This window comes from Ambystoma mexicanum, chromosome 7q, assembly GCF_040938575.1.
Source record: "Ambystoma mexicanum isolate Mex_15411 chromosome 7q, UKY_AmexF1_1, whole genome shotgun sequence".
Classification (NCBI taxonomy): Eukaryota; Metazoa; Chordata; class Amphibia; order Caudata; family Ambystomatidae; genus Ambystoma; species Ambystoma mexicanum.
The window spans coordinates 674,083,859-674,108,649 of record NC_090941.1 but is presented as its reverse complement, the minus strand read 5'-3'; the positions used below and the strand labels follow the sequence as shown (position 1 = coordinate 674,108,649).

General features: G+C 48.7%; 1 protein-coding gene across 1 annotated transcript in view; it reads left to right on the top strand.

Moving 5' to 3' along the window:
• Positions 1-24,791, top strand: part of CDK8 (cyclin dependent kinase 8) — a 679,675-nt gene that overhangs the window by 104,326 nt on the left and 550,558 nt on the right. Inside the window, exon 4 of the mRNA XM_069639174.1 lies at positions 18,333-18,473. Within this exon, the coding sequence (XP_069495275.1) occupies positions 18,333-18,473 (141 nt within the window). The remainder of the gene's footprint in view (positions 1-18,332; positions 18,474-24,791) is intronic.

Below are 24,791 nucleotides of genomic sequence, written 5' to 3'. Positions count from 1 at the left end.
AAGGGAAGGGGGGGGAGAGAGGACACCCCTGTCTAGTGCCGCATGTTAGGGGGATTGAGCTGGATAGTAGGCCGTTCACCCGGAGGAGGGTATTCGGAGCTTGGTATTTCGCTAGGACGAGCTTCAAGAAGGATGGTCCAAGATGGAAGGATTCTAGGGTGCGTCGGCACATCGACCAGTCTACTTTATCAAAGGCCTTGGTCGCATCTAAGGCCAGCAGGGCTAATTTTTGTGAGCCTCGTTTCGCTAACTCGATCAGATTGAGGACCCTGCGTGTGTTATCTGTGATTGCTCTATTCATTATGAATCCTGTCTGGATCTATAATATCCAGGAGTATTTTTGCTAGTCGGTTTGCCAAGACCTTTGAATAAATATTTGCGTCTAGGTTTAATGGGGAGATGGGTCTGTATGCCGCAATATCTCTGGGGTCTTTTCCTGCTTTGAGAGCTAGAACCGTGATTGAGTCTTGCATCGACGGGGTAATAGATCCCGAGATGGCGAAGGAATTAAAGAGCGTCATCATGGGGGCCAGCAGCTGAGGTCGAAAGAGTTTGTAAAATCGAGACGAGAACCCGTCTGGTCCAGGGGCTCTTGATTTCAGGCTTTTAATGGCTGCGTCGACTTCCTCACAGGTGATCGGGGCTTCCAACTCTTTCCCGTCTTGTGGTTGTGAGGTAAGGTTGCCTCCTGCAAGTAGGTTTGCTGTTCTCCACTGGATCTCGGGGTTGCCGCCATCGTATCTGCAAGGTGGGCCTCTGCGATCTGTAGTTTATCGCGATCCGCAAACTGCACTGTACCCTGGGGATCCCGCAGGCCTATAATTGTGTTCCTCTTCTTGACTCTCGCTAATTTTTCCACCAGTAATTTATTCGCTTTATTACCTCTGGCGTAGTAGATTTGTTTTGTTTTGGCTAGAAGCTGGGTTGTATCCTCTGCATAGTGGGCCTCCAATTTCTTCCGAGATGCCTGCAAGGCTCGATAGGTTCTCGAGGACCAGTTCCTGGCTTTCCATGCTGTCTCGGCCTCCTGCACCTTGTTCTCAAGGTTTCGGCGGATCTGTTGCTTTTATTTGTGGTAGGATGCTCCTTGGGAGATTAACATCCCTCTCACCACTGCCTTCATTGCGTCCCACGTGTTCGCTGGGGAGGTATCTTCATTCTTATTTTCTTTAAAGAACTTTTATTGCTTTAGCCACCACGTCTCTTGTTGACATATTTCCTAAGATCGGGTCATAGAGGGACCATCTGCATCGCGGAGCCGGGTCAGGGTCATGGGCCCTGAGTGTTAAAATTATTGGGGCGTGATCTGAGAGAATTCTAGGACCAATGAGGACTTCATCTGTAAATGCTAAGACTTGCGGGGAGGCCAGAAGGAGGTCGATGCGTGAATACTTTCTATGCACGTATGAGTAGAACAAGTAGTCTCGAACCTCAGGATGGAGGACTCTCCAGGGCGCCACTACGTCAAGGTTCTAAATAGTTTGAGTAATGCTGTCGCCAGGCCGAAGTGTCTACGAGCAGGAGGATGTGATCTGTCTGTCAATGGATCAGGAACTCCGTTGAAATCTCCCCCGATGATAGTCTGGCCCTCAGTAAATGGTGAGAGGGCTCTTTCTAGGGCCGAATAGAATTCCTCTTGCTCATCATTAGGAGCGTACACCGAGATCAGTGTGTAAAGTTGCCCGTAAATTCAGCATTTTATAGCTACGAAGCGGCCATCTGGGCAAAGCAAGGAGTCTAGGATTTGCGGCCTGACGCCCTTGGCAAACAGGATCGCTGTACCACCCTTCTTCGTGCCTTTTGACGCCAGAAGTTGTAGCGGAAATTGCCGGTCACGGAGCTGGGTGAAATCAGCCGGGGTCAGATGTGTCTCCTGGAGGAAGACTATGGAGGCCTCGTCGTTCTGTAAGCGCCGCAGTATCGCTTTCCTCTTCTGCGGGGCGTTGAGCCCCCTGACGTTCATTGTCAAGAATTTCAGTTTTTGGTGTGGAGGGGGAGTTTCCTGGGCGTCGTCTGGTGGAGGGAGCTGATCGGAGGGGGGGAGGATGGAGGTTCGGCGGGTTGGTGACATACTCTTTGGAGTGTGGTATGGGCCGCTCGGGACCCGAAGCATCATTGATTTCTTCCTTAGTTATAGGAACGGTCATTTCGCGACCGCCGGTCGTGGCAGGATTATTTTACCTTCCGGTGTCTGTGATTGAGACCAGGACTGCTGTTGCTGTCTGAGGCAGCTGCTCCAACTCTCCCGGCGGACGGAATGGACTATGGGCGGGCAAGGGCTGCGGAGAGTTCGGGTGTAGGATGGACTCTGCGTCCTCTAGATGGCTTATTTTATGCTGGGTTCCCTGGAATGTGAATTGAAGTGTGGAGGGGAACAGCCATCGGTAGCGTATCTGCTGGGTCTGCAGGAATAGGGTCAAGGCTTTAAGGGCTCTTCTTTTCTGCAGGGTCATCAGAGAGAGGTCCTGGAATATCTGGAGCTGGGTCCCCTTGAACGAGAGCTCATCCTTGGCGCGGCTTATTGCCGAGATGGCCTCTTTAGTGGCATAGAAATGGACCCTGGTAATTACATCCGGGATTACATCCGGGGGAGCGTCTGAGTCCACTCCTCGTCTTGGGCGCAGCCTATGGGTGTTGTCCAGGATGAGTTGGGCTTTGTCCATGCTTGGGAAGAGCGCTTTGAACAAATTGCCTACATATTCTGGCAGCTTTTTGTCTTGGATCGTTGATGGGGCCCCTTGAATGCGCAGGTAATTTCGTCGTGCCCTGTTTTCTAGTTCCTCCTGCTTAAACTCCAGCACTTCACTCCTATTCTGCAACGCTTGGATCTCGCGTCTCATGTCTGTTAGTATGGTATCGTGACTCTGGGTCAGATCCTCAACCTCACCCAGTCTCTGTTCCGCTTCCGTGAGTCATTGATCTGTCTGTTCCATCCACCTGGAAAGCTCTGTCATGCAGGACCGGAACTCCGCTTTAATGTCGCGCATGAAGGCCTGGATGTCTTCCTTAGTGGCCAGTTTGCCCTGCTCCTCGGGGGCCTTCTGTGGGGTTAGTTTAGGGAGTAGGGAGGGGGGGTCCGGTTTCTTTGTCTTGTCCGCTGCTAGCAGCATGGTGGAGATGTCCGAGGATTTGGTTGCTTTAGCTCGCTTCGACATCATGCGGGGCTTATGACTCCGAGCTTTCTGCGTCTGCTATGTTTAAGTTGAGAAGGTCAGCTGGACTCTAGGGATCCCCTTATCTGCTTCCCCTTTTTAACAAGGCCCCCCGATTGTCCTCCGAGAGCCCAATCCTTGATGGATCCGCTACTCTTACAGGAGATCTTTACCCTGTTAGAGAAAGGTGCAGTAGTCGATACCTGCGGCAGAGAGGAAACAGGGTTGGTACTAGTCCCCATGAAGGAGAGGATTGCGACTCATCTTGGACTTGAGATGCTTGAACAAGTTCCTTGAGAAGGGCAAGTTCAAGATGGTAACTCTTTCGCAGATCCATTAGCTCCAGGATTGGTTGGTGCCATTGGACCTTCAGGATGCTTACTTTCATGTGCCCATTCATCTCAAACACAGAATGTATCTGAGATTCGCGGTTCTGATTATCCGTTTTGAGTTCAGCCATTCGGGCACCCCTCCGCCCTGAGGGTTTCTTTGTACTGAGTCTACAGCCCTCTCTCCCTCCTAAGATATGCCTGGCTGCTCTGTCTACGTTACCCTGAACTTGGGTGGTACAGACTTCTCCTAAGAGTGGACTCTTGTACATCCTCAGTTGAATGATTTTACTAAACCCTGGACAGTTTTTCTGAAGTCCAACTTACTCCGAACAAGGTTGCTTGGGATATCCTGTGGTGGACCTGCAGAGAGCATGTGATGAAAGGAGAACCTTTTTGGCAACCGTGGTCAGAGTTGACAATTTTGACAGATGCCTCCCTCACAGGGTGGGGAGAACCATATGAACAAACGTTCAATCAGCGCTCGCTGATCTCTTTCGAGTCCAGACTTTACATCATCCTTTTAGAACTGAGAGCAATAAGTTTAGCGCTGATGGCTTTTCTGCCCTCGGTACGGGGGAGGAATGTCCTGATAATGAACAATATGGCGGCCATATACTACCTCAACAAGAGGGGGGTGTAGGGTCACTGCCTTTGTGTAGAGAAGCAATGCAGTTCTGGTTTTGTGCCCTAAGAGAAGGAATCTCTCTGCTGGCAGTTCATCTAGCCGGTAAAGAAAACGCTGCAGCGGACAGTCGGAGGAGGCAGAGCACTATCGCCCACGAGTGGGAGTTGGCTCCGGAAGTCCTTCTAGAGATCTTCGCCCCTTTGGGGAACCCTTTAGGTGGATCTGTTAGCATCCAGTTTGAACTGGAAGTGCGACCTATTCTGCTCCAGGGAATTTCCTCGGCGAGGAGCTCCAGGAGGGGATTTCGTATGGATTGGGAATTTCCCCTTCTGTATGCATTTCCACCAGTACCTGTCATTTCTCGTGTCATCGGGAGGTTGAACAAGTTTGGGAAATCCATGATGCTGATTACTCTGGATTGGGCGAGGTGAATGTTGTATCTGGAATGTCTAGAAATTGACATTTGCCCTCCAATTCGTCTTCCCCAAAGGGAAGACTTGCTCTTGCAAGAGGGTCTTCTCCTTCATCCAGAAATCAGTACTCTGTATCTTGACGCCTGGTTTCTGAAAGGGTAAGATGCATAGATTGGGATTTTTCGCAAGACGTAATGGGTGTTGTCTTCGGCCAGATGCCAGCAACTAAATCTCTGTACTCTGTAGTTTTGTTCCTTTTCACATGTAATACCACTGTAGTATTGTCTTTTCTTCCTCCATCTGGCACATCTAGGGCTTCAGGTATCCAGAGTAAAGGGATACTTGGCGGCACTTTCTATTTTCAAGCGTTGGCCTGCTGAGGGTATTTATTTCAAGGTCCCCATTGTAATTAATTTCTTGAAAGGGTGAACAAACATCTTTCCCCAGTCCCTTTTATTGCACCGGTTTGGGACTTGAACTTAGTGTTAAGACATCTAATGGGGGTGTCTTTTGAACCCTTGCATTCTTGTCCACTCAGAATGCTAACCCTTAACACTGTCTTTTTTACAGCAATAACATCAGCCCACAGGGTTGGTGAGCTACAGGCTCTTTTCACTAAACCACCTTTAACAACCTTTTTTTAAATACAAGGTGGTGTTGAGGGTGCGTCCTTCATTCTTATGTAAAGTGGTATCTGAATTCCACTTGGCACACAAAATAGTGTTGCCTGCCTTTTAATCCACCACCAGGTTTTACATTTCCAGAATGTCGGGCAGGATGACCAGCTTTTTATAGGCTTTTCTGGCCATGAATTGGGGCTAGCTTTCACCAAGCAAACCATTTCACTCTGGATAATCCTATGCATTTCAGAAAGCAATTTATTAGCTGGCAAAGATTTGCTTGATGGCTTAAGAGCACATGCCACCCGAGGACTGGCTGCTTATTTGGCTCTACAAAGAGGGGTGCCTGTGAAGACATCCGTAGCGTGGCAAAATGGTCCTCTTTGCATACTTTCAGCAAATACTATTGTCTGGACTCATCAGGTCAGGCGGCCAGATTTGGCAAAGCTATACTTCACAGCATTAATCAACAATAATTCTCTGTACCCACCTCCTTTTAGACTGCTTTGGGAGTGTATCAAAGATGAGGAATACATGGGAGGACATATTCTATTTGAAGACCAAATTACTTACCCTGTTAAACAGCGCCTTGGTATAAAGCGCTATATAAATAAATAAATAAATCGGTGTTCTTTCCACTGGATGTTCCTCCCACGTATTCCTCATCACCCTCCCATCCTTCCCTTCTTATTTGCCAGGAATGTCCATGATTTTACACATTCCTCTCTTTCAACGTCTGGGTCACCCATTAAAGATGGTGTTGCATCGAGAGGGAAAAAAACTAGAACTTAGGCTGCTGTCGCCGTGTGAGCTACTTGTACCAGCGTCGACGTCACGGACAAGGACAGGACGGAGGAAGTCGAGGGCTATGACTCAACGCCGACTCATACTATGAGCTTTTCTATGCCAAAGCTGCAAGCAGACTTGCGAATATATCCAAGATGAGGAATATGTAGGACAAATATCCAGTCGAAAGAACTTTACCAAGGATAAGTAATTTGTTCGTTGGCTAAATGCAGGTTCCACCTAAACTGCATAAAAGTATGTATTACCGTAGAGCTTGGACTCAAGTGGAGAATAAGCTTCTAGAGCTTTAGAAACTGTCTCCCTCTCCAGTTTTCCTAAATCTAAAGATCTTGTGGATCAGGGGTTTCAGAGCGACACCAGCACTACATCCATATCACCACTGGCATTGGACACCCAATGTCTGTTAGCAACGGTGTATAGAATGTGTTGATGTTGAAGGCAGCTCACAGTCCCATCAGTCATTGGCTCATGCAATGCAGAGACCCTTGTCATCGGGCGCACTATTGCTAAGAACCTTGCCATCTTGATCAACATGTTGAATCCTGGTACATCGGGTCCTTCAAACTTCAATGTCTGTGGCAATATCTGTGGCCCAGCAGTGTCGAGTTAACAAAAGTCATTGATGCTAGTACATTCTACCTTGGTGAGGTCTTGATCTGTTTCTACTGCCAGCAAAGAAGCAAAAGCAGCCACACTTGGCGCCGGTGTCTCATTCAGTTTAGATGGAGAAGACACCAAAACAGTGGGGTAGAGAACAGCTGAAGTGAATTGAGAAGAAATTGGAAGAAATCGGAGGAAGAAATCGGGCCACAAAATGTGTACTCTCCACTTACTATTGGCAAGATATAATTGACATTTGACGAGTGAGGAATGGTGAGCTGTGTTCATATGGAGAATTTAGGGGGCAAGTGAATTTTATGCCTGGCTAGCTGGTTACAACTTAAAATGTGTACTGCTGTAGAAAGATAGACAAGTAACTGGACAACAAAAAGGCAAAACACGAGAGGGAACCATGGAAGAGGGAATATCCCAAAAAAGGAATAATTGTGCACCATTGACACAAAGGCACCCTCTATCGTTGACAATATGGTATCCATTTTCCATAAGTAAAAGTGGCATATTGGCCCAGTGTCTGGATCCTTCCTTTAGGAAACGAGAGGAGGAGGAGGAGGAGGAGGAGGAGGAGGCAGAGGCAGCGACACATTCCTTTATATTCAGGATGTGGCCTGGCCAGAAGAGTTTGAAGAGGAATGGTAAAAGGCATGCATTAGGGTCAACCTTGGTAATACCCAATACGATGCCATATTAGAGGGTCCCCATTGCAACATTCTATAACCTCCATATCACTCATGCATTAGAGTGATCAAAGCCTTTGCCCTCCATGTGGAGGAGGAGGAAGATGATGATTACCGCTGTGCACTTGAGCAGGAAATAGTGTGAATTCATGGGAGAGTGGTATAAGGCTTTTCAACAGTATAACGTTGACAGCTTAAGGATAGTCCTGATATTCAGTGCTCAGTCATGTTCACGAAATAGGTCCTAGAACAGTGGCAAAAGATGGTAACACTCCTTGATTTCCTCCATGAAGAAAAGCAAAAAGAGGCAAGAAGTTGGATGAAGACAGCCTTTTGCACACAACAGGCAGCCATGGAGGAGACGGTCCTTGCTGTAGTGCAAAGATTTCAAATTTGGTGTTCATGTTAAAGTCGAGGATATGCCTTTCAGTTGGAAGAACTTTAAGCAAAGACGTAAACAGTCATAATGGGTGTCGGGACAATAGCAGCTAGGAGTCTAGGGTTGATAATACAGTGACACTGGTTCTCTTTTTGAGGTGAGATGTTATAGACCACTCGTCTGACCACCTGTGTGCAATTGGCGCTCCTTTCAATCCCAAAAACAAAACTAGTACTAACATCTGAGTCTTCTGACCACCCATCCCCCTACACAGAGGGTCGGGGGGGGGCAGCACTGAGACCAGGTAACTAACGGCACAGTGCCAAACAAATGCAGGCCTGCCTCTCTTCTGAGGGACTTTCCTTAAGCACCATCCATATGGGCAGAATATCCCACTTTGCCTCGGAGTGGAATGACATCCTGTCATGTTGACGTATCCTGGACGACGGGGGCGGGAGGGACCTGGGCGGGAAAAGAAGGGAAGTGACGCGGGAGGGGCGGGGCGAGTTAGTTACAGTTGAGGCACGAATAAAGAAGGAAGTTTAACAGCATCTCTCCGTGTCGGCCTTGTTATTGCCGCGACCTGCATGCGCGCTTATCCCTAGGCCTGGGATACGACAATGGCGACGAAGGTGGGATTCTGAGAGGCAGGTCCCCGGAGACGAGCGCCGTGCATCGACACGCAACAGCGACGAGAACGCCCGCTGACCGACGCCCACAGCAACCCAGAAGCGAGGGGTGTCGCCGCAGCGTGGGGGCGTCGCGGAACCGGACAGGAACCTGGCAGACAGGACGGAGAGAAGATCTGGGCCGCGACGGTGAGCACGGAGGAGCAGGCGAGCGCACGTGCGCGTGGTAATACGCGGCAGCAACGGTGCCGGCTCAAGCGAAGGGCCAGGCTCACGCCGGAGCGTTTTCGACAGGTGTGGTGCTCATCGATGGTGCTCGTGCCTTCCAAGGCGGCCATCGCACCACGACAGCGGAATCCTGCATAAGGAAGCCACGCTCCCAGCGCCATGTCTAATCAGGATGCAAACCAAGGCGCGGGAGCGGCCGGAAATGGGCCCCCAGCACCCGTAGACCAAATGCCGGGTCACGTGCCCTACCAACTGCCGGACACACTGGCCGCCCAGATGCCTGGAGCCTTTGACGTGACGGACACGAGCAACATGGGCCCCAGGTGGACCAAATGGATTCGAGACTTTGACCTGTACATGGGGGCCACGGGGCCAGTAGCGGATGCAAGGCAAGTGTGCCTCCTAAAGCTAGCGGTTGGCTCCGCCACCCGAGATATCATAGACGAGATGCCCCAGGACTCCATAGACTCCATACAAAAATTAAAGGACGCTCTAGCAGTATACTTCGCACCTCACACCAATGTTGACTATGAAAGGCACCTGTTCCACATCACAAAGCAGGCAAAGGGGGAGACCATGGATGCATATGTAATGCGACTCCGCACAAAACTCAAACACTGCGACTTCGCAAATTATTCGAACACTGAAGCCCTCAGATCGCAAATAATATCAGGGTGTGAGTCCCAAACATTCCGCAGGAAATTGCTTCAAAAGTCCCGCACGCTAGAGGAAATACTGGCACTGGCCAGGGTCGAAAGAGCCATTGACTGTCAAGTGGAAAGTTTCGGGAGCACGCCGTTGGGCGAAAGCTTGAACAAACTACATCTAGAGAAAAGGACAGAGAACTGTTCTGCTACAAGTGTGGATTCGAATATCCACACGAAGGGACATGCCCGGCTATAGGACAACGCTGCGCCACATGCGGTGAAGAAGGCCATTTCAAAGCGGTGTGCAGACTGTTCAGGGATCGAGGGAGAGAGAGGCCACGAGATGGCACCACTCGCTCGAGGAGTCGATATGGGGGAACACCGAGCACCCACCCGACCCAAAGTAACACCTCCAACCCTCCAAGTCAACTCGGAAGTGACCAGAGAGAGAAGGACTCCGGCGACGACCGCCAAAAGCGGAGAGAAAGAAGAAGATTCGTGACACGGGCCGAACCCGAAAGAAGGTCAAGACGCCATGTTCGCTATCTAGTCGAACAATCCCTCACAGAATCAGACCCTAGCTCTTCCGGGAGTGATCACAAAAAGAAGGCGTACATCTACGCGCTAGGAAATCCCACAGCCACCGCTCATAGCCCCACCCTCATCAAGCTGCAGGAAAGACCAACGGAATTCCTCATCGATACTGGCGCCACCGTCAACGTGGTGAGTGAACAAGTATATGCCGAACTAAACCCGAAACCAAAGCTCCAGCCAGCCACCGTTGATATCTACGCCTATGGCGCGAAAACTCCTCAAGTGCGTAGGAAGGTTCAGCGGGCTATGCCGATACAAGGGCCAAGAGATGAAAGTCCCAATCCACGTCCTGGCCACCGAAACGGACAGTGGATGTGTCCTGAGTTTCAAGGCCGCTGCAGATATGGGCCTGATACACGTCCTATACAACATCATGGTTCATAAGTACATCGACCCGATTGACATGATCAATAAATTGTACCCAAAAATATTCAGAGGGGTTGGAAGACTCAAGAACCGACAAATAAAGTTACACATAGACGACTCCATACGCCCAGTAGCCCAGCCCTACCGAGGGATCCCGGTCAACATCCAACAAAAGGTGGAGGATGAGCTAAAGAAATTGCTGGAACAGGACATTATTGAGAAGGCCTCGGGAGCAACCACCTGGGTTTCTCCGATCGTCTCTGTCCCGAAGTAGGGATCTGAAACCATCAGGTTGTGCGTCGACATGAGACGTCCCAACCAAGCAATCCGCAGGGAAAGATACCCTGCGCCACGCATAACGGACATGATACATCTACTAAACGGAGCCAAGGTCTTCTCAAAACTAGACCTCCAGAAGGGATACCATCAGCTGGTCTTAAACCCCGAGAGTCGCAACATAACCACATTTGTCACCCACGTTGGGTTATTCAGATACAAAAGGCTAAGCTTTGGGGTGTCGTCGGCCGCCGAGATTTTCCAAGCTGAGGTGCATAACATCATAAAGCACATCCCCAACTGCCTCAACTACTCGGACGACATTCTGGTGTTTGGGACTGACGTGAAGAACCATGATGAAACCCTCATGAAGGTGTGTAAAGCCCTGCATGATGCAAACCTCACACTCAACAAGGACAAGTGCGAGTTCCGGAAGAGCACACTAAAATTCTTTGGCCACGTGTTCTCGGAGGTGGGGATGACCCCAGATCCGGACAAAGTCTCTGCCCTGAATGACACAGCTGCACCACTCAACGTGTCAGAACTTCGCTCGTTCTTTGGCCTAGCCAGCTACTGCAGCAGGTACATCAAGGATTTTGCCTCGGTCAGTGAACCGTTGCGGAAACTTACGCACCAGAACGAGAAATTCGAGTGGACCAGTGCATGTCAAGTAGCTTTCGAAACCATCAGGGAGAGGGTTGCTAAAGCAGAAAACATGGCCTACTACGACCCCAACCGGAGAACAGAACTAACAGTGGACGCAAGTCCAGTGGGATTAGGGGCCATCCTGGCTCAAGTTGATCCCAAAGACCCACAACAGAGACACGTGGTTGCCTATGCCAGCCACAGCTTATCCGCCACTGAACGAGCCTACTCCCAGGCTGAGAAAGAAGGACTAGCGGTGGTGTGGGCATGTGAACATTTCCACTTATTCCTGTATGGAAAGCCATTTCAGGTGGTCACCGATCACCAGGCGCTCCTGTTTCTCTATGGCAATCCCCAAGCCAAAATGCCCCCGAGGATCGCCCGGTGGGGGCTGCGCCTGCAGGATTACGCCTTCGACATTATTCACAGACCAGGGAAGGGTGAAAACCCGGCTGACTTCCTGTCGAGGAGACCGAGAGACGAGAGCAGACCTGAGCCGTCGGTGGCGGACCGCTACCTCAGATACCTGATTCACCAAACCACGCCGGAGGGGGTCAACATAGAAGAACTGGCAAGAGAAACTGAAAACGACCCTGCATGCTGCATCATATGTGAAGGCCTCACGTCCGGACAATGGAGAAGGGCTAAAGAGAGAGGTAAAGCGGCAGGGGGCCAGACATGGGAAGACGTGGAACGGCTTCTCCTTGTGAAAGAAGAGTTGGCAGTATCAGAAGACCAACTACTACTCAAAGACTGCAAGCTGGTGATCCCAACAACCCTGCGTGAGAAGGTCATCAACCTGGCACACGAGACCCATCGAGGCATCGTCTCCACACAGCGCATGCTGCGCCAAAAGGTGTGGTTCCCACAAATGGATGCCCGAGTGGAGGCCGCCCTGAGAACTTGCCCCACCTGCTGCATCATTACCCCAAACCGAAATCCGGAGCCATTGCAAATGTCCGAACTTCCGCAGAACATATGGGAAGCGGTGGCCGCCGACTTCTTTGGACCCATCGAAGGGGGGGGGGAAGTATGTCCTTGCAGTGATGGATGAATACTCCCGATATCCAGAAGTCCAGATGATCTCGTCCACGGCCGCACATCATGTCGTCCCAGCACTGGACCACATATTCTCCGCCTACGGAGTGCCCAAGGTACTCAAGACCGACAACGGGGCCCCGTTCTGTGGACATCAGTTTGCCAGGTATGCGGAATACTTGGGGTTCCGACATCGGAAGGTGACCCCGCTGTGGCCACAAGCAAACGGAATGATCGAACGATTCATGGCAAATCTCAAGCGGGCCTTGCAAATTGCTCGCATCACGGAACAACCATACGAACAGGTGCTTAACCAACTGCTGCGGGACTACCGGGGAACGCCCCATAGCACCACAGGGAAGACCCCTGCCGAACTCATGTTTGGGCGCAACCCTCAAACCCGCATTCCCCAAGCAGAGACAAGTGCACCACGTCCAGCGATGGATGCGGAAGTCCGAGAGCGGGATGAAGTGGCAAAGGACAGAATGAAAGAATATGCCGACGCCCGCCGAAGAGCCCAGACATCCCAAATAAACATAGGGGATGTGGTGGCCGTTCGACAACCCTCGACTCACAAGCACACGCCTGCATTTCGGGAAGAGCCCCTTCTCGTTACGCAGAAGAAGGGGTCGATGATCACTGCACAAGGCTCCACGGGAGCTATAACCCGGAACTCGTTCCATTTCAAGGAACTCCCACCGCCCGGAACAAGACGCCTGAGTGGAAGGGTACAGGCTCCACCGGAGGAAGAATACAGTGATCAACAAGGAGAGGATCCGTGGGATGCCGACGAATCGGATCAAGATCCAGATACCGAGACGACCGTGAGTAGATAGTCACCCCGGGCCGAGCTGACCCGACCACAGCGAGCTCGGACCAGACCTCGCCGGTGGATTGAGGAAATGGAATAGTGACTTGCCAGATCGTCGCCTGTTGCGATGAGTGTGGTAATGGTTTAAAAAGGGGGGAGATGTCATGTTTACGTATCCTGGACGACGGGGGCGGGAGGGTCCTGGGCGGGAAAAGAAGGGAAGTGACGCGGGAGGGGCGGGCGAGTTAGTTACAGTTGAGGCACGAATAAAGAAGGAAGTTTAACAGCATCTCTCCGTGTCGGCCTTGTTATTGCCGCGACCTGCATGCGCGCTTACCCCTAGGCCTGGGATACGACACATCCCATCAGACAAGCCGGTGCCACATATTGCATCAAGGTCCATGCCGCAGTGCCAGTGTATCTGCACAGAGAGGGATTCTGTGTTTACCTATATACCTGGATGACTGGCTGTTCAAGAACAACAGTAGGTCACAACTAAATCAGGTGGTTCACCGGGGTCTTTAAGCAACTGGGCCTTGCAATAAATCGACATGCTGTCCCTGGAACCAAAAGACATGTAGTTCTTGGGAGTTGTCCAGGACACTGCAAAGACCACCACCAAAAAGGTAAATGCAGGATTATACAAGATTATTACATTACATTTATAGTGCACACTATTGACCCTCAGGCATAAAGGCGCAGATCAAACAACAAGTATTAAACAAACAATAGGACACCAAGACACTTCATCCTCATAAGAACAGAACGAAAAAAAAAAGATAAAAGGGAACAAGCTGATATATACCACTTGTTACCCAGGGATCTACCGGTTCGCAACTGTGGAGAACGCACAATGCCAAGATTACACCTCCATGTACCCACAGAACTGATCCAAGGGGAACAGTCTCTGGATAACATGGTCAGGGAAATGTGTTTATGCTCCCCCCCCCCCGACTCTCCTACTGCACAAGATCGGGCACAAGATGCACCAGGAACCAGTCACTATGATTTTGGGGGCCCCGATGTGGGCCCACCAACCCTGTTTCTCGCTTCCGATGGAGATGTCTATATCTCCTCCCAGGAAACTGCCCTGCCCCCTTGCATGTTATCTCAGGACAAGGGAGAAACACTTCATCCATGCCTGCAAACTCTGAATTTAGCGGCCTGGCTCCTGAGGTCATAAGAGTTTGGGCACCTACAACTTCCTCAGAGATGCATGGACATACTTAAGGAGGCAAGAAAACCTAATACACAATATTGCTACTCGAGTAAATGGAAGCGTTTTGTTATTTAGTGTAATTCCAAGAGCATCAATCCAATTGACTGCTCGACTACACATATGGTGGTGTACCCGACTCACTTACTAGACTCGGGCCTGGTTTTTAATTCACTAAAGGTTCACCTATTGGCACTCTGACTACACTACATCACAACAAAAGGCGTTGTGATGGAAAATACCAGTGATCAAAGCTTTTATGGAAGGGGTTAAAAGAATTCACCCCCCCCCCATTTCTAACCCGGCTCCCGTATGGGACCTAAATGTGGTACTTACTAGATTTATGGCATCTCTTTGAGCCTATGCATAAAGCAAGGCTCGTACCTACAAGACTGCCTTCCTAGTGACAATCACTTCAGTAAGGAGAGTCAGTGAACTGCAGGCCCTTTCAGTTCTAGACCCTTTTGTTACAGTTCACAGCGATAAGGTAGTTCTGCGCACTCACCCTAGATTTGCGCCCAAGTTTATTTCCAAGTTCCATGTGAACCAGTCTATAGAACTGCCTATTTTCTTCCAGAACCCCACTAACGTGGCGTAGAAAAGCATACACACACTAGATGTGTGCAGGGCAGTCATTTACTATCCGGAGAAGACTAAACCACTAAGAAAACAAACCAGTTTTTCGTGTCAGTGGCAGCTAGTAGAGAAGGGGACCCTGTCTCTAAATCAGCAATCTCAAGGTGGATTGCCAGTTGCATCACATTCTTTCTCTCTTGTTAAGAGAGAACTGCCTTTCAAGCCTAGAGCACAATCTACTCGAGGCACTGGGGGTTCCATACCATTCAATGCAAATGTTCCCCTCAAATCTATTTGCAAAGCGGCAACCTGGAGTTCTGTACACACCTTTACAAAACACTGTTGCCTAGACACTCATTCTAGGTCTGATTCTGAGGTGGGACAAGCAGTACTAAGACATCTTTTCCCTACTGTTCCTGCTCACAACCCACCTCTAACTCCGGGTACTGCACGCTAGTCTATGCAAAGCATGTGATTCTATGCAGATTAACAAGCATCAGAAGACATGCATTACTTACCGTTATATCATTTCTGATAATTTGTATCTGCTTAGATTCACATGTGCCCACCCTTCCTCCCCGCTCGGATGGAAGGAACATAGAAGTCTTACTACTTTTTTCTCTTTTCTGTGCTCCCTCACGATAGTCATAAGGCTCCCTCATGGCAGAAAAAATACAATCGGAGGGACCTTGACGCGCAAGATATTTTGGGTACACTACACGTCATGTTAGGGATTGTGTTACAGGCACGCCCATGTCGACGTCCCCTTTCGATCCTCGAAAGACAAGATACAATACTCTGCGGTTTCCACTAGATGTCGGACTATATGCACAGCATGTGAATCTAAGCAGAAACAATCAGAAATGCTATTGCGTTAAGTAATGCATGTCATCATTGCTGTAATTCATTGTCTACCAACCCTGTCACCATCCTTTTTGCCCTGTGGGCACCTTTGAAACAGTTTTGTTAATTAAGTGCCTAACAAGGGGCCATTAAGTAAATACATTTTCAAATCTGGCTGCATCATCTATAAGGCTGTCACCCTGAAGTCCTCAAGCTACCTCACTGATAAACTTAGCATTTCGGGAGGCCTTCAGTAAACCAGAATTTCAGTCCACCAGAATTAGACCTGTGCAGACTTGAACTCGCCAGTGCAGGAAGGAAAAAACAGAAGACTGCCTTCTCTGTCTATACCCCAAGATTCTGGAACCTCCCCATCAACTACCGACTCGCCCCCTCGCTTCTATAGTTCAGGAAAGCATTCAGATCCTCGTCTTCAAGGAATGGCTCCTCACTAACACCTAGGTCCATACACTGTCCACTCCCAACTTTTCCAGAGACTGTGATCTGATTCCCACTGTTTCCTCCCCTTTTTATGCTGCCTAACCGTATCCTTCCCCCTATGATTGTAAAGTGCTCCGTTGCTTCCCATAGCTGTCTGCACTCCCTAAATAACTTGATAATCATCTGAACAATTAAGAACCAAATGCAGTTATAAGTTTTGGCCCCAATTTGGAAGTGTACCAAAATTGGCCATCCAACATAGTTTTCTGACAGTGCTTGTGTTAGGCCCAACATTATTTTAAATACCTGTTAGTATTGGGATCCTGGTGCCATCCAAAACACACAATCATGTTTAGGATGAGTTCCTTTATTTAATTTTGATCTCCGGCTTACATCAGTGTCATGAAAAAGGCAATCCTTGAAGCAGGTAGCTAGAGGGGTAGCTAGAGGGTTACTGGTTATTTGGTTTTCATTGTAAAATGTGGGTCATCCGACTTCTACTTGTTTGTTTTTTACATTTGTAGAGCACGCTATGGCCGAGGCATCAAGGCACAGTTACTAGACCAGTTACTCGCATGATAGTACAAGCATTATATTATATACAGTGGAAATCGGGCACCAGGTTTTGTCAGTTTCCCAATTGCCCCCAGGACGGAAGAGGCACTTGGCAGTTCATATTAGGTGAACATCAATGTTTTTAGCTTTCTCCGGTATGTCCAATACGAATGTTCGGCTCACAAGGTAGATGGGAGAAGGTTCTGATGTTTGGCCGGAAGCTAGAGCCTTCAGCTTTGGCCCGTTTAAATTTGGGCTGGGTGATGGGGTGGATATAGGCTGCCCTAGTAGGTCTGGAGGAGGATGCTTTTGTAATTTATTTGAGATGGGTAAGGTGGGGCATCCTTGGACAAGCATCTGTGTGTGATGGAAAGTGTTTTGAAGAGAATCCGTTTACGAATAGGGAGCTCATTTCCTTGCTTCATTGAAATGTTCAGCTTTGGGGATGTTCAGTGCTGCTCTAAGTGCGTCGTTCTGAATAACCTGTGTTTTCCAGAAGTTGTCAGTGTAACCTGCCGATCGAGCATTACAATAGTCCAGCCTAGATCCTTCTGTGACTCGGGTTATTGAAAGATGTTGTAGGGTTTAAGTAGGTGTGAGAGTCCTTGTTAGCAAAACATGGTGGGGCCACTAAAATATTGATACATTGTGCCTGAGAGAAATAATCTATTTCTCTTGCTCGGGTTTCACTAGGTAGCCGCCTTGTCCTGGTGTTTGGAGGAGTTGGGAATTAAGTCGGTTCAGCACATCGCATCTTTATAAGGCACTGATTTTCTGGATTAGTCTAAAGCATGGGTATACAACCTGTGGCTCTACAGAAGTTTTTGGACTAAAACTTTGATTGTCACTCGCTTTTAATTTTGCTGGTTTGGGCTGGTGGGAATTGTAGTGCAAAACATCTGGAGAGCCAAAGATTGCACCCCTCTGGTCTATATGAAAACTCTGGACCCTGTAACTTCATATGCTTCTTCAGGCCTTGCAAATTCTTAATAATCCTTCTACACCTACGGAGCCAGTTCCATACTCTACCCAAGATAAAAATGTACTCACACCATGGTGACAACATATTAACCAGTGGTTTCTTTAAAATGGTGCACACTGCAGATTTGGTGCACAATGCATATTTGGTGCAGTACTACTACCCAAAGGCCAGCCATGCATAGTGAAACTTGTCATTTACTGCAAACAAGATTTGTTTGCAGTAAATGGCTAATACGTTTCAAATATCTCCATTCTTCGCCTGCAAGTTTGAGTACCATGCAAATGGTAGTCTCCCTTCATAAAATCTCCTCGCCAATGCAAGTGGGCCATTAGATTTTGCTAGTCCTGATTCATTTGATGTATAGTCCACATTTCATGTATATATTTTTGTGTACAATTTTTAAGCTGTCTTAATGCATTTGAAATTGATTCTTTTTTTCATGCCTGTTGGACATGCCTATTGCTATTTATTCTGGTAATGGTGCTTTTAGGGCTCATTGTTCTGTGTTTTGCTCTACAAATATAAATTTAATTGATTCAAGCAATGTTTCACGCTTGGAAGTAACCCTGAAATGAGAAGTCCAAATCCCAGTTGCATTTTAGGATATGTTTGCAGTAACTACTGTTGTGCCGTCAAAGTGGTTTTTGCAATTTCAGCTCTGAGCCTTAAACATGCCCATAATTATGGAGGATTCCTAGAGCAGATTTTGGTATCGCTCTGGTGCAAGATAGAATTCAGAGTAATTGAGAAAAGCATTGCAAGATTTGTTTTTTTGTGTTTTTCTTCTGCAATGAAAATCTAAATGTTATGGGTTTTGTTGCTTGGTAATGGTGTGCAACATACATTCCTCTTCTTTTTACAGCATATCATTAAGTTTCACAGAGCCTCGAAAGCAAACAAGAAACCAGTACAGTTACCTCGGGGAATGGTGAAGTCCTTACTCTATCAGATTTTAGATGGTATTCACTACTTGCATGCTAACTGGGTGTTACACAGAGATTTGGTAAGTTGATTTTGAAGGTAATACTCTTTTGGAAGATGGGGATGACTGTTTTGGGGAGTATTTTGTGGGAAAGGTTTGGAGCATATTCTTCATCTTTAACTTGGAAGCTGCTGTTCTCAATGTTTTCTGTCACTTTGGCTAGTATTTCTGACTGTACATTTGCAGATGGCCATTAGGGGTGCATTAATATTTGTAAATCAGTATTAATTTTCCTACATTCGTAAAATATACATGGTGATACAACTGTGGGACTGAGAAAGTGTTTGTGTTCAACCAAAGAATCTTCATTCAAATAAACAAATTATGCAACTGTTTATATGCATTTTGTTCAATACAGTGTGGTGAAAACATTTGACTGGAAACATAAGGAATATTCAAAGCTTTATTGGAAGTGAAATGGTTTGTCCAGATTAGTTATGTGTTTTTCAAACTCTCGATCCAGCTTAGCGTTTCTTTGTCTCCATGCACACTCTTTAACATGGGCTAGGTCTCTGATTTGGCCATGTGTAGGTATTGTACCTGATTTCCCAATATGTATGCATTCATATTTTCCTTTTTACCAGATTGCAGCATTTCACTTCCACTCTCGAGTTTCTCCTGCCAGACCCAATCCTACCTCAAAGGCGCAGTGAGGGGCTTGAGGGTGGGTGGATGGGCTGCAAGAAAACCATTTGATCCCTCTGAATTTGCCTTGTTGGTTCATGTTCGTACCACTGTAAAATCGCCCAATGTCTACCAGCCTCTTTTGGCCAGAATGTTCTTTTCATTTGCAGGACTGCAAAACTCAATCTATTGTAGCGTCAACCAGGTAAAATGAACAGAGGAAGAGAGACGCCAACCAAGAAGCTATCATTCACAGTAACATCCAACTAACCAGCACAAATTGTAGCATCATAACGCAGAAGGAAAGTTAAATGACCGGTGAACGCCGACCCCAACAGACCACCCAGACTGCATGAGCACAAATGAAAAAGGGGTGGGGCCAAACAGTATTTTTAAACCGTACGGTTATAGCCCAGGGAAACTCCTAGGGTTAGATTGCCCTGAGTAGTCTGGTGAAGCAGGGAGTCAATGAGAATGGGAGGAACCACCAAAACAAAAGTACACTAGTATAAAAAGCCCACAGACAGTGAAAGGGTGTGGTCAGGATGTGTGGTGGTGAACCAAGAGATCTTGAGGTAAGAGGAAGGCAGTAGGTGGAGCCGAGTGTAAGATGTTGTTTTAACTGTTGTGTACAAGTGCAGATGGGGAATTGGATGCCAAAGTGGTATCATGTGTGAAAGGTTAAAATTGTGAGTGCATGTTAAAATTGTGAGTGTTGGAGTGAGATGAAGTAGAGATGGTGTGGGAGACAGGAAAGGGTGACAGTAGTTAGTCGAAGGTGAGATTGGCAGAGAGGGGCGGGATTGAAAGGGAGTGAGGAGATGCGAGTGAAAGAGTGAAGAGATAGAGGACGCGGTTGGAGATGACTGACTATAGTAGGATTGGGAATGTAGTGGGAGGGACAAGAGTAGTGTAAGTAGACCCGAGAGACAGACGAGGAGAAAAGTGGGAGACTGCTGAGAGTAGTAGGAGGGGGAATGTAGACGGAGAGGGGGGTGCTGGACGACTGGAGGCACAGGGGAGGAAAGAGATGGGGAACTAGGAGGGCAGATAAACGGGCAAGGGAGTATGAGTGAAAAGGATGGATGAGAGACGGAAGATCGGAGGAGCTCATAGGAGGCAAACGGAGGAGACGCATAAGTGCGAGACCAGGGGCAGGAGTGAGAGAAAGATCTTGAAAGGGGTGGGGGGGGGCAGGCACCCTTTAAAAAAATCATTGAACACATTGCGAGGCATAAGATGATTAGGAGATACTTCCAGAGGGAGTAATGTAGATGAGGTTAATGCCTTTAGGCCCCCATCAATAGGATGGGGTATATTGGACAGTATGGGTTACCAATCAATAGTTGCATTGCGCCATTTTGTGACATGGGCAAGCATGGGCTACAGTGAAAGGGATCCCCTTTAACTGTTTTTCTAAGTGGGTGGATTTTAGCCATCCTTGTCAAATTGAGAATCTTAAGGACCCGATGGAGGCCACCCACAGCATGAAGGTTGAGAGTAGTTTGGATTACTGAGACTGCCTGTCTACCTATGAGAGCTGCTCCTAGAGTCACTGGAAGTGACCTATAGTGGATGAAGAGATGGTAGTCCCACCAAGAGGGGAAGGCCTTGTGGGGATCCCAAAGGTGCTTGTGCCAGAAACACCCTGAAGTCTGGCCTATCAAACGCTTGCTACATGTGGGAGCTGGAGTCCTCGATGCAGATTATTGGGGAGAAGTTAAGGTTGTCCTCTTCAGCCTAGGAAACAACGCACATGTGATGAAGCCAGTACACGTGATTCCTCAACTCTTATGCAAAAAGATCAGAGTCCCTGAGGTGAAAGTAGTTAAAGATCTAGATGGGGCGTAACATGAACACAGTGGACGAACAACATTTTGGGGACATTCGTATAAAGGAGCTTTGGGCCATATCTGGAAGAGTTTTAAATGGGACTGTGTAGTATGTAATGAGCCAAGATATAGTTTGCATCTTTTGTGGAAGGTGGATTTGCTCCACGCTATGCACCAGTTCCTCTGTCTCCACACCGATCTCTTGGTTACTAGGTTATGCCCGATACCAAGGAGGAGCTTTTTTAAATCTGTTCATCCAGAGGGTGCAAAACAATTTCTCAAGTGCGTTATACAGTTTAATCTTGGGAAGCTCTAAAGGTGACCAAGCTAAAGAATCTGCTATAGCTCAGGAGCGTTTTGTTGTAAAAATGAAAACCTCACATCTTTTCGTTCACACAGCCATTACATGAGTTTTAAAAAATGTTTTATTTGGTTTAGTTGACATGCAACTTTACAAATCCATACTTAAGTGCTTGTTTCGATTAACAATTCTATGACAAGACTGGAGGCGAGCATTATGCTTCAACTTCTTTAATTTACTACTCCTCAGCAGTTTCAACAAACCAATAAAATCAACAACAAATACTGAAAAATGTCTCAACAGACTTTTCTTGTTTTGAAACTAGAAATCCCATAGTCTCTGTAGTCACATCTCCTCCATGCTCGGCTATGACCACTTCCTGAGCTCCTTCTCTTCTTCTTTTACTGCTCTTCAAGCAGATAAGTCCTATTCTTGTTTATCTCTTTGTAGGAGGTTAATCATTAATAGCAGATAGCATGATATTGGAAGAATGTTATATATATTTGATTTTGCAGACTGTCAGTGCGGCGTAGAAATATAAGCCGTAGAGCGTTTTACATACATTAAGAATTTATGGCATCTCGTCACGAGCGCGATAGCGGAGCAGTGCGCGGCGACTTAAAGTGTACCGATAGTTCACAGCCCGTTCGTGCGGGCGGACCCCGTGGCGCATACACCCGTGGCGTATGTCCGGCACCTTAGGGGTGGCCGCGCCGCGGGTGACTTCAGTGGCACAAAGAGCCGCGCGGACTCGGAGGCTCTCAAGCCCCCTCTTTCGCGGAGGAGCGAGAGCAACGGAGCGGCAAGGCACGCCGGCCCCCTCCTTCGTGGAGGCAGGGCTTCCGCGTGTGTGGAGCAGGGGCCTCCTCCTTTTGGAGGGAGGTGTCTAATGCGAAGCTGGCTTCCGCGTTGCATGGTTTCCTGCGGAGCGGAGCTCTCGTATCAAAGCCGGGCCCGGCACTGATTTTCTTCATTAGCTACTCACGTAGCCAGTTCGGGGTACGCTAGACCCCCAAGATAAGGAGCGTTCGAACTCCGAACGAAAAGCCTGCTTCAGGGCTCGTGAGCTTACAGACTCGCAGAAATCAGTACGTGCTGTAGCCTCGTGAGGCAAAACAAGGCATAAGCCTGAGATTAAGCACAGTGCCCTCCACATTCAGAGGCACACCAAGACAGAAGCCCATCCCAGGCACATATAAGAACAAGATAGTCCGGAGCAGCATATATATGTTCGATCCGAACATCGACACTCAACGCCGGATCGGAGAAAAGTCAACCGTCGAGCTACAGCGACAGTCCTCTGGACTCAGCCCTGCAAGTAGGGAGAGTAGAGGGTGGCACATATCCTACACTCTGATTAATATAGGTACATCACTTATATTCCTACACTCCCAGCCCGCTGCCACAAGGTGCGTATAGAGGGTACCCCTTTTCAATTTTGCCCCAAGTGCAACTGCAAGTATCCTTGGGTTGACAGACACGCCACGTGTAACCTCTGCTTGCCGAGGGACCACCCCGAGGCGAATTGCAGAGCGTGCAGTCAGTTCAAACCGAAGACCCTTAAGGACCGTTCGCCAAAGCGTTGGGCCCACCACGCCAGGCGACAAGAGGCTACGGCCGCGGAGGGTGCCTTCAGCAATGGCAGCGACGCCGTACTTTCGGACGGCGAGGGCAATGTGGTGTCGATGGACAGCCAAGCGCAAGTCCCCGACCTCGGAAGGTTGTCCGGCAGGGCAGCTATGGGGAAGACACCCGGCGACACGAGCGCTACCCACACCACTTCTAGCAAACAAAGGTCCAACCGAGACTCGACGCGCACGTCGAGTTCTCGGAAAGAGGCACGTCGAGAATGGTCCACCGAGTCAGTGTCCTCTGGGCGTTCGCATTCGAGATCGTCTCATGACACCAGGCAACCCTCCACTGTTGCTAAGAGTGCCTCGCTCCCCTTAGTGACTGAGGTTCGGTCGTCGGAGGACGACGACCTCTACCCCAAGGCCTCACTCCAGGAGTCGGCGTCTGCAAGCAGCGCAAAGGCTGCTACCGATTCCCTTACACTCTCCAGAGACAGGGACTCTACCCCCGAAACTCGGCGCCAGGCATCGAAAAGCTCTGATGGGCCAAAAATCGGGGAAACTCTTCCACCACCCACGGGGAGGGGGGAAAACAACGAAGTAAGCAGTCCCAGCCTACTTCCACTCCTAAACTACATTCTACTCCACCTAAACAGACGGACAAGTCTCAGTCTCTTGTCCCTAATGCCCCTGTTCAAACCAGTAGGTCTAGTCAGGATAAAACAGGGAAAGCACTCCAGAATAAAGTTATTCCCAGTTCAAGGGAATGGTCCAGCGAGGACATAGACAGAGTAATGTCAAGGATGTCATCATTGGCAGATTTCTACGCCAAAAACCTGGAACACTTTCTCTCTTATACCCCAGAAGGGTCAACTCCCTCAGGCTCTAAGGATCCTATACCCCCAAGTAAGAAGTCCCGGGGTGAAGCACCAACTCAGTCTTCAGACCCCTTCTATATACAGCCCTATTCTCAATATCAGGAAGATCCATCCTTTGGTGAGGATCCAGACATGGGCATGTTCGAAGAACAAACTGGGACGGGCTATTATGGGGAGGATGAGGACCAAGAGGAGGAGGAGGAGGAGGAGGAGGACGACGACGACCCAGATACATACAGGGTAGATTCCCCGGTAGAGAAAGAGCCCGCGGTTACTGACTCCCCTGTCGACAACCAGCCTCTCCTAAATGAGGTTCTGTCCAGAGCGGCACAGCACTTCCACATTGACACCCAAGGTGCTCAGGAAGAGAGGGACTTTGCAGAGGAATTGGTGGGAGAAAGGAGACCTGTTGCTCAGGCCATCCCTATCCTTAAGTCAATACAAAGGAGGGTAGACACTTCCCTTGTTAACCCCAATCTCACTATGGCAGTAAATTCCAGAATTGAAAAGCTTTTCAGGGCAGCCCAATCTGACCCACTGTACATAAGGGGACATCTCAAACCGGACTCCCTGGTTGTTCCAAACGCCCGTAAGAGGGCGAGAACACCCTTGTCAACGTCCGAAGCTCCCCCCGACAAGGAGAGCAAGAAGATTTATGGCTTGGGCAGGAAAGTAGCCTCCACTTCCGCCTACCAGGCAAGGATTGCCAACTCCGCCACCCGGCTGGCTAGTTACAACTGCAACCAGTGGGAAGGAGTAGCGGCTCTCATAGACTCTGCCCCAGAACCCTTAAAAAGCTAATTGGCACAAGTTTCGGCAGAGGGGAGAGCCGTGTCAGGTTGCATTTTAAAATCAACCTTTGATGCCACGGATAACACCGGCAGATTAATTGCTGAAAGCACGGTCATCAAGAGGCATGCTTGGCTACGGCAGTCTGGTTTCAAGGCCGAGACCCAAGCATCATTGATAGATAAGCCGGTGGAGCCGGATCTATTATTTGGAAAGGCGGTCGAGGACGTGCTGAAGAATGCCAAGGACGAGACACTCCAGACCCTAGGGCAGCTAACCAACAAACCCCCTAACCAGAGAGGGAATGGCAATTTTCGTCGGCCTCGCGGACAAAACTCCCAAAG